Source organism: Antrostomus carolinensis, unplaced genomic scaffold, assembly GCF_000700745.2.
Source record: "Antrostomus carolinensis isolate BGI_N321 unplaced genomic scaffold, ASM70074v2 scaffold36210, whole genome shotgun sequence".
Taxonomy (NCBI): domain Eukaryota; kingdom Metazoa; phylum Chordata; class Aves; order Caprimulgiformes; family Caprimulgidae; genus Antrostomus; species Antrostomus carolinensis.
The window spans coordinates 1-10,124 of record NW_010288419.1 but is presented as its reverse complement, the minus strand read 5'-3'; the positions used below and the strand labels follow the sequence as shown (position 1 = coordinate 10,124).

The window sequence follows — 10,124 nt, the reverse complement described above, 5'->3', positions numbered from 1 at the left end:
CAGGAAGTTAATGTATTATCCAGCTTGCTTCTGGCTGCATTCTTTCCTTCCATTACTAGCCAGAATACAGGACAAAATACCATTTTCTGTGTATTTTATTTGTCCACTGTGTGCAAATTCAAGCCTACTTAAAAACATTTTCCTTGGCTGGGGCTGTGATCATAAACAACAAAAGCAGCTTGTAAATCTCTGTTTGTAGCAGTCATTGCTGCTACCAATGCTACTTAACTGTGAGTGCTACTGCACAGCCCCAGAAGTCACTCAAAATGTCCAGAGTCTCTCATTTGGACTGACTTTGCTGCATGCCAGACCCTGGCAATGTCCCTTGCAAGAGAAGGCTTAAATGTGGTTTTTAAACCCCCCTCTGCCTTTGTTTTCAGTACTGGTAACTGCCTGTCAGTTAGTGGTATCACTTCCTTTGCATCGAAAATGCAAGCAGATTGGTTTATAAGAAGAAGGATTTTTACTAGGTAGGTTTGACTCTCTCATGCTTTCCAAATGTATTTTTCAGTGTTCACTGAATTTTCATAGGAATCCTATTCGTTGTCACACAAACTACCAGGATTTTTTGTTTTAAGAGCCTGCACTGGTGCAATTCTAGTTTAGGATAAATTCCAGAATTACAAACTTTGGCAAATTGAATAATTTCAAATTGTTTAAAAATATCTACTACTGAAGCAGCTTATTTTTGTGGTTTAAATCATGGTCATTTTCAGGTGTCCTGAGTTTAAACAAAATGAAAGAAAGGTGTCCCAATTCTGTTGTTATTGCTTACATATACAGCTTTCAAAAATATTAACTACACAGTTCACACCACTGCATGTCATAGAACTCCACACCAGGGCTCTAGGTCGAATAACAGCCTGTATCAAATGTGATATTAAGGTAGAAACTTAAGCAGCCTCTTCCAGCATTAACCAGTAAGGACAAATGCTACTAAAAGCTGCAGCTGGCCATTGTCATGTTATGGATTTGTCCAAGAGATAAAATGGCCAGAAGAGATTAAACTCGAGTCAAATAAAGAAGAAAATTCGAGAGAATTACACATAAACTTGGAGACAGGGGTTTTTTTTAAAAAAAATAAATTTTGCCTATACCTCACTGAAAAACGAGACTAAGTGCAGCAAACTGAAACCCTCTGCAAAGACAACAGAGCGAAAGGGAAATGCAGTCATAGCTGAGTGAGAATTTAGAAATTAAATTTATAGGTAATGAATGAAGAAGCAGCATCATGATTATTCATGGCCCCTAGTGAGATCTTAAACACTGCCAGGCCATCAGCCATAAATTATTATGGTTAATCAGAACTTCTGTCCACATATTTTTAGGTGCAGACAAATATCTGAATGTCACATAAGTCCTATTGTCAAGCCTTGATGTCTGTATCTGTAAAATCAGGGAGGGTGGTGGGGATCCTGTCTAAAAGTCACAAGCTCTCCAGACATCTGTCACCTGGAACCATGTCCACTTTGAAGCTGTTCTCATCTATTAATATTTATGCCTTTCCCAGTCTGATTGTATGGAACGGATATTTTATTTTATTTTTTTTCTGATAAAGAAGCTGGAGATCTGGTGGTGATAACCTTTGAGCATTAGCAGTGCTCACTTTTATTTTCATGCTGATGAGATGTATTTTTATTTCTCAGTTTGAGCATATTGCTCAAATTTTGGTGCATCTCATTTACTGCCTTTGTTTGCGCCCTGGTGGTCTTTCTCCACAAGGTGTTACAGAAATTCTTTCATTAGCTGCTCCTGGGACTGAAATCCTCTCCTACTCACTCTGATATTGAGACTTCATGAGAAATACAGACTTGTGTCACTTACTCATCTTATTTGATGCTTCACTATGCATACAGCATTTTGTGACTGATTGACTCATTCTGTGAAAGCCTGACATCTTAGTAAGTTAATGCTTAGTTTATTTCTGTTATTTTGAAAGCAAATTCTCCCCATTATTAAGCAGTACAATATTAAAAAAAAACCCAGTGCTGAGATACTGAGTGTTTTCTCAGTGAGCATTTATAGCTTGTTTTCCTAACAACACCAGCTTTCAGCAGTCATGAAGAGACACAGATTTTTATATCATCATTTCATTCTACAGAGCAGTTCTACGAATTTCAGTACTGAGGAATAAGATACTATCTGATGTGGACAGAAACAGAGGAATCTGGATCCAGATTTTGGTTGGCAGCAGGACACCTGACATTGTGAAATATATTGTTGAATTCCTGGATGGGTTACAGGTGCTGAAGTACAGTGAGATCCAAGGAAAAAAAAGAAATAGCTACAATTTCAAAGCATTGGCAAGAGGCCACCTTTTGCCCTTGTATTTGGGATACAAAGTTCCCATTGATTTGGACAAGAGACTCCTGCAACCAAGGGAAAAATTGGCACCAGAACAATGGATATCTAACCACTTCCGCTGCCTTTGGCTTTTATTATTTGATTATAAATACTTAGTAATGGTGGTGCTTCAAAATCCCATTGTGCTGAGGCTTGTGCAGAGAAACAAACCACAATTTTCTTCACTGCTGAGTCCAAATAATAAGAGCAACCTGACCAGTATCTAGCTCCTTGTTTCTGAACATACTTGCAAATCATAGGTGCCTAACCCTCCAAATAGTCATATGCACCCACATGGAAGGAGACACTTACCATCCTGTGGCTGCTGCTGTGTGTCAGAATGCACTTCCCTCCTGACTGCAGGCACTCAGGGCACTGCCAAAGGATGGTATGTGGCACTGTCACTGGCATGCTCCTTGCAGGTTTGGTTTGTTCATTGTTTTTTGTTTGTTGGGGTTTTTTGTTGTTGGTGGTGGTTTGGTGGGTTTTGTTTGTTTGTTTTGGTTTTTTTTTTAACTAAGGTTTCTTTGCTTGCAATGATGGCTTCACAGTGGTTCTGTTGATTGCTTTCAAGAAGATGGAGTTTTGCTACCCTGATTGAGAGTTCTCCTGGCACACACTAACCTCTAATTTAAGTTGGTCATTTAACTGTTATAAGAAGATGATAGAGGAGAGGTCATGTGCACATGCCCTACATGTGCACATGTACCTTCTCAGCTGGCTAGATTTTCCCCTTTTTGTCTCTCAGCATCATCACAGTGAATTTGGCTGAGGGAGCTGGGGTTCTTTAGCTTGGAAAAGAGGAGACTGAGGGGAGACCTAATTAATGTTTACAACTATATTAAGGGCAAATGTCATGAGGATGGAGCCAGGCTCTTCTCAGTGATGCCCAACGATAGGACAAGGAGCAATGGGTGTAAGCTGGAACACAGGAGGTTCTGCTTAAACTTGAGAAAAAACTACTTTACGGTGAGGGTGACAGAGCACTGGAACAGGCTGCCCAGGGAGGTTGTGGAGTCTCCTTCTCTGGAGATATTCAAGACCCGCCTGGACGCCTTCCTGTGTAATTTCATTTAGGTTCCTGCTCCGGCAGGGGGGTTGGACTAGATGATCTTTCGAGGGCCCTTCCAATCCCCAACATTCTGTGATTCTGTGATTCTGTGAATTTGGTCAGTCTTTAAAGAGCCACTGATGCATTTGAACATGTTAGAAGGTAGAGCTTCTAAGCAGTGTGGAAAGCAATTTTGGTAGATGAAACACTGTGAAAGAAAAGGCATAATTTTGCAAGTAATTAATGTATTTTATTTTCAAAAAACAGCTACTAATATACCCTTGATTTAATATCCACTGGCACCTCCATGTTTATCAAGAAAAAAAGATCTCTTTATCCTTATTAATCACGCAGTGTTAGTTACTGTTAATTAGTACTTACTCTCAAGCTTTCCTCTTGCAATAGATTAATATATTTGGTTTTAATCAACAGCCAAAATAGAAGAGAGAACACTGGTCTCAAAATGCTGGCAATACTGACTCAATATCACAGTAAAAACATCTATTCAAGTATTATGTTAACCAGATAGTTATTTACGGCCTGAAACTGCAATCCTTGTGAAAGCAACAGTCACCTTGTCTCCAGAAATCACAGGAACAAAACCCTAAAAAAGCAAAATTTAAAACAATGCTATGTCTTAAGCTAAGTGATGAAATTGTGCAAGAAGAAAGGGGTGCCAAATGAATAATGCTCACGGTTTTAAATCTGCTCCAGTCTAATGCTGCAAGGCCGTCCTCAGTAAAGCTAGTATTTCCCATTGACTACGCTGGGGTTTACAGCCAGTCATGCATTAACTTAGCCAAATCAGTCAAATTAGTTGCAGTACCTTTTGCAGATGACAGAGTTGGGCTGGGGGTTAGGTAGAAATCTGTGTCATTCAGAATGCTGCACAATGCAACCTGAAGGAGCAGCACGTTCTTATTGCCATAATGCTGCATGAAACAAAGGTTCAAAGGTTTTGAAACCTTTTTGATAAAAGTTAAGAAGGAGGCACCGTTAACTTTGCCCAGGAAGCTCTGTCTGACATAGTACTGTGCAGGGCTCTTGTCTGATCTAAAATAAGGAGGGTTAGACCGAGATACTTTTCTGTCCTCAATGCAGACAGAAATACAACTTTATATATTTGATTTTTTTTTTCACTTTTGGAGTATGATTTGTAACAATGACATTTGAAAAGTCATTGATTTCTCCTCTAGCCTTTCCAGTTACAAGCACCAAATTGCCTTTAATTATTTTTTTGATAACCTGAATTGAAGTGACAACATCTTGTACAGTAGATAAGGAAAAAAAAAGCAAGAACTATAAACATCTGTTTCCTGCTTTTTTGCTTTCTGGTGGAGCCTATTAAATCCAAACTGAAGCTTTTTCAATCCCATTAGAAAACAGCCCCCTCTTGTGATGGAACAGCGGTTTGTGTAATGTGCATACAGGATGATGAAATAACAGGGAAACTCCAGCACAGATGGGATGATGGCAAAACTAGTAACCAAGAAAAAATTCCATGATCCTAGTCTCAAAATTGCTCATTTTGCATGGTTTAGATCATAATTGTCTTGTGACATATATTCGTTTAAAGACTTCAAAGTTCTGTTCTCTGTAGTAAAAGCAGTAAATAAGTAGCACTGCTGAAACATCCCTTTTTACTCCCTTTCACCTCTTTTTGTTTTATTTCTCTGTTTGGAGTATACTAGTGCAGAGAGGCTCTCTGCTGTAATTTCATTTACTTCCTCCTCTATACTCATTTTTTGCTTCACCCATCCATGCTTTAGTTTCTTAATGTTAGATGGTAAGCTTTCTGGGGCAAGGATTGTTTTACTGCATGCTTATCCAGTGCCTGGACCAGTGATTTAGTTACTCCACACACTGTTCACCAACATAATTTTCATCCCACTTCTGCTGTATTGACAGTAGGATTTGAGGAGCTATGTGGTCAATAAAACAATTAATTTATCCAGCTAAAAACTAACCTGACACCCTGCCCCACCCTCACTCCCCCCCCCCAAAAAAAAAAGAAAAAAAAATCAAACTATGAATATGAGAAACAAACGATGAGAGTCTTAGTCACAGCCCACTTCCTCCCATTTCCTGTCTGCTGCCAAGATGATGGTGCCCAGCGGCACAATACCTTGCACAGAGACTTCTAAAAATATCCAGTTTATCTTGGACTTTTTTCATATCATTGCTGAGCTATTCGCTTCCACGAAAGGAATTCATTTGCTCTGCTTTAGGGGTCAGCTACACTTTTTTTTTTTTTTCCTGTTTCTAGATTCATGTGAACTTTAAGACTTTGGTGTGTCATATGTATGTGTTCCTTACATATAGAATCATAGAATCATAGAACGGTTTGGGTTGGAAGGGACCTTAAAGGTCATCTAGTTCCAACCCCCCTGCCATCAGCAGGGACACCTTCCACTAGACCAGGTTGCTCAAAGCCTCATCCAACTTGTCCTTGAATACTTCCAGGGAGGGGGCAGCCACAGCTTCTCTGGGCAACCTGTTCCAGTGTCTCATCACCCTCACAGTGAAGAACTTCTTCCTAAGATCTAATCTAAACCTACCCTCTTCCAGCTTAAAGCCATTACCCCTTGTTCTATCACTAACTGCCCTTGTAAAAAGTCCCTCCCCAGCTTTCTTGTAGGCCCCCTTCGGGTACTGGAAGGCCACTATAAGATCTCAGCCCCAACTCTCTGGGGCTGTCCTCATAGGAGAGGTGCTCCAGCCCTCGGATCATCCTCGTGGTTCTCCTCTGGACTCATTCTAGCAGGTCCATGTTGTATTGTAAGGAACTCTGGCATTTAAAACTGCCCAAAAGAGAGACAGGCAGTTCCCCAAAAGTTAGCAACAACAAATTCTCAAAATTTTAAATAGTTAACACTGATGACTAACAACATAAACCTCGCAGAACATTAGATGCTATGACTATCGTTTGCTCTGTATAAATCTCCAGCTGTGTTACTAAAGTCCACAGGATGAGCTGACTCGCATCATATATATCTGCTTAATTGACTTCTTAGACTGTTCTGAATAGTGATAACCTTTTTACAAAACCAAGATTTGTGGCTTGTCATCTGCAGTGAACATAGGTTTCTCATGTCACACGTTTAAATACGTCATTCAGCCACAAAATAAATCAGACCCTGCAAGACCATACTTTCACTCTGTTGGGACACATAACTTCCACTGAATGAAGTAAAAGTTCTCTCTGTCACAGCAAAATGTGACTTATTTGTAGTTAAGTCAAGTGACTTCATGTTTCTTTGAGTTCCACCTGCTGAGTTTCACTTTGAATTGTCTCTATTGCAGACATTCCAAACCTTACTAGTCCTGGACTTCAGCTTTGTGTTGCATAAAACACTCAAAATCACATTATTTCATGAGGTTTTCATACCAAGTTACAAAGTCTTCTTCCAGAACATCTCAAAATTAAGAGTAAAATTACAAGAAATCCTATGGGCCTTGCCTGTAGGAACAGAGGAGGTCCCTAGCCTTTCAGCCAAGGAAGACCAAAAGGCTTCTTGCTGCAGAACCACTGGTTCAGATCTCTATACCTTGTCAGTGCCAGTGCTTCAGAGTTGCAAACAGCCATTGCCAACAGTTTAGTGGCTGCTCTGACTCATACACCAGTTAAAAAAAAAAAAAAAAAAAAAAAAGATGTCACAGGACCTACTTCTCTTTTACACCAAAAACAAGAATGAACTACATCTGTAATTTAAGTCTAAGTAAGAACATTGTGACCTGATGACAAAATCAGTAAGAGGAAGCCCAGTCGGCATGTCCCAGTTTGGTAACCCCAAAGGGTTTCGCTAATGGTGAGACAATCACATGATCCCATCCTTAAACTGGGATGGACTTTAATTATTTATGGCTCTGTACTTTATAATACACCAGTTTATGCTTTAAGGTAGTAGTAGTTGCAAGCAAGTTGATCCTGGACTAGAGGTAACCCTATAGACCTAGCTAAAGTTTCAGGCTACATAAAAGGAGCAATTAAGACTCTTTATGGAGACAACTGAAGCAACTGCCCAAGGCAGTTAGCTGCAGAGTCAAGTTGGGCCAGAATTAAACCATACACCCTGAGAGGTTTCCATATAACTCATGTAAAGATAGGGAACATGGGGACTGTTTCACAAACTGTGCATACTGGAAACAGAAGACAGTTAGAATATCAGCAGACAGTGGGAAAAACATGTATGAGACTTGTCCTGAAGAGCTAGATGGACAAACCTGTAGAGGAAAAGGAACTGCTTGAAAAAAAAGACTTTGAAACCATGTGAAAAGACATTGCCCGTGCTTGCCTGTTTCTACTCAGATCTGGAAAACAAGGATGTGCTTGCACTTTTGTAATTAATTGTCTTGCATCAGGACTGATTTGTGTAGTAAATTTTTCCCACCGAGATAGTCAAGGCTTCAAATGCTAAATAAGTGCTCTGTGACAATAAACCAGATTATTTCAATAATTAAAAAATATTATAACCTTTTTCTCTCACAGGTATCTCAGATGAATTCATAACTCCCATGTTTAATTTTTATAAAAGCATTGGAGAGCTGAAGATGACACAGGAAGAATATGCGCTGCTCACAGCCATAGTTATCCTGTCTCCAGGTAACTTCTAATCCAGAATTAAATACTAGGGTTTTTTGAAAGAAGGCATGAGGAGTGTGATTCAAGACTTGTAAAAACTTACATTCTACATAGAGTAAGTAAGCATAACATGCTTATTCAGTATATTCAGTTGTTAAACCAGAAAACAAGCACACAAATCCAAACTCCAGATGTCCTGCTACACCATCTGGTTTTGCAAACAAGGAAAAAAGGTGCCTAAATATCCTGCTTAAAAAAACTACTGGTATCTCTTCACTGCTTAGCACAACAGGCTTCTTCCTTCAGCAAATCCCAGTGTGGTTACATGCACATCACTACAGACCATTGTGGAATGTCACATTTTTTAGAGGAAAATTGGGAAACCCTATAATTTAGAATAGAGAATTGCAATGAAGGTCTTCAGCTTTTATTGAACAAACACCAGGTGGCAAGAGCAGAACAGTAGCAAGCTGCCATCCCGACTATAAAGTGTTGGAAACTGACCTTTCAGAAGTATTAGCACAGTAGCACCTCAGGCCTAATTATAGGGTTTGCTGTAAAAACTAATTCTTTGACAACACAAAACTAACCAGGTCCACCTACCAAATACGGAAAAATTGTATAGTGCCTAAAACAAACTATCATAGGAATGGGAGAATAGAAGCCTGATGCTTCAGGACAAAAGACAGACACCGAGTTTTCGAAATCAGGTTTCATGGAAGATGGGAAGGTGAAGCAACTCCATGGCTCTCTGAGTCAGTGTGGCTCAGGAAACTTTCTTGCACTAAAAATTCCAGTGACAAAAACCCCCATCCTTCTCTTTCTTTTCCTCCCTCTCTGAATACCCAAACACATACTTCCATATGAGCAAAATAAAAAGACCAGTATTTTCTAACAAATAAATTTCCTCTGAAGATGAAGATGGTTGATTTCTCCCTGATGACCTGCATGTACACTCTTATCTACTGGCCAAAATTCCCCAGTTGTATTATACGTCCAAGAACTTACGCTCTGCTGCTCAGTTGTTGCAATGCATTGCAGGATGTACTGAGGTGCAGAACTGTATTGCATTGGGAGATGATGATACAACACTAGAGAAACATTTCCAAGATAAAGCTCTTCAGCTCTTTAAAAAGTTGATAGTTTTCCTTAGCTAGAAGTGGGAAGCTTACAAGAAAACCTCAAACCAAAAATAGGGTTAAGCATTTTGATTCCTTCTTAATGTGAAAATAAATATTCTTGGTAGATGTGAACATCAGTGCTTAGTGTAAATATCTGAATATTTTTATATTAATTTATCAGTATAAACATTTGCATTGAATCAGAGCATTTATTTGCTAATTACTTTTTTCTTTTAAAACCATAACCAGATCGACAATACATAAAGGACAGAGAGTCCGTGGAAAGGCTTCAAGAACCCCTGCTGGATATTCTACAGAAATACTGCAAACTTCACCACCCAGATAACCCTCAACATTTTGCATGTCTTCTGGGCCGTCTCACAGAATTGCGGACGTTTAACCATCATCACGCAGAGATGCTGATGTCATGGAGAGTGAATGATCACAAATTCACACCTCTTCTCTGTGAGATCTGGGATGTGCAGTAATGGATACTTTTTATTTTAGGAGAAATATCTTTATAAAGGACCACATAGCATTTATTTTCATGGAAAAATATCCCACGGTACATTAAATTTCTTTACTGCATTTTTATAGAAACACGCCATGGATTCATAAAAGTCATTTTGTTCACTACACACAGAATATCGTAAAGCTACCAGATCTTCACGCGTGAGTGTAACTTTCTCTGTATTTATATTCTCTGTTCAGAAGGAGTCCACCAGCTCCTCAGAGGAACCCTTCCTGCTGCAATTAAGCTGACTGCAGCTACAGTTCCTCTTAACAAACGGAGAACCGCAGGTTTCCAGTCATACATTTCATCGCAATGTTTTTGGCCTTCATTAAAGAATATATTCCAGATATTTACGGTAATAAACCGGCTGAAATTATCAATGCCATAGTCATTTGCTCTTCAACTGTGAAACACGTTCATGCAAGATGCGCAAAACGTTATTTCTTCAGCAGGTAATGGAGAAAAGACACACCCACACCCACACCCACCCCCACACCCACACACACCCACACC

At 39.5% G+C, this 10,124-nt stretch overlaps 1 protein-coding gene across 1 annotated transcript in view; it reads left to right on the top strand.

Annotated features, from left to right (window-relative positions):
* NR1H4 (nuclear receptor subfamily 1 group H member 4) overlaps positions 1–9,937 on the top strand; it is a 40,246-nt gene extending 30,309 nt beyond the window's left edge. The window contains exons 9-10 of the mRNA XM_010166720.1: positions 7,884–7,997; positions 9,347–9,937. Of these exons, the coding sequence (XP_010165022.1) occupies positions 7,884–7,997; positions 9,347–9,585 (353 nt within the window). The 3' untranslated portion in view covers positions 9,586–9,937. The remainder of the gene's footprint in view (positions 1–7,883; positions 7,998–9,346) is intronic.
* The last annotated feature ends 187 nt before the right edge of the window (positions 9,938–10,124 follow it).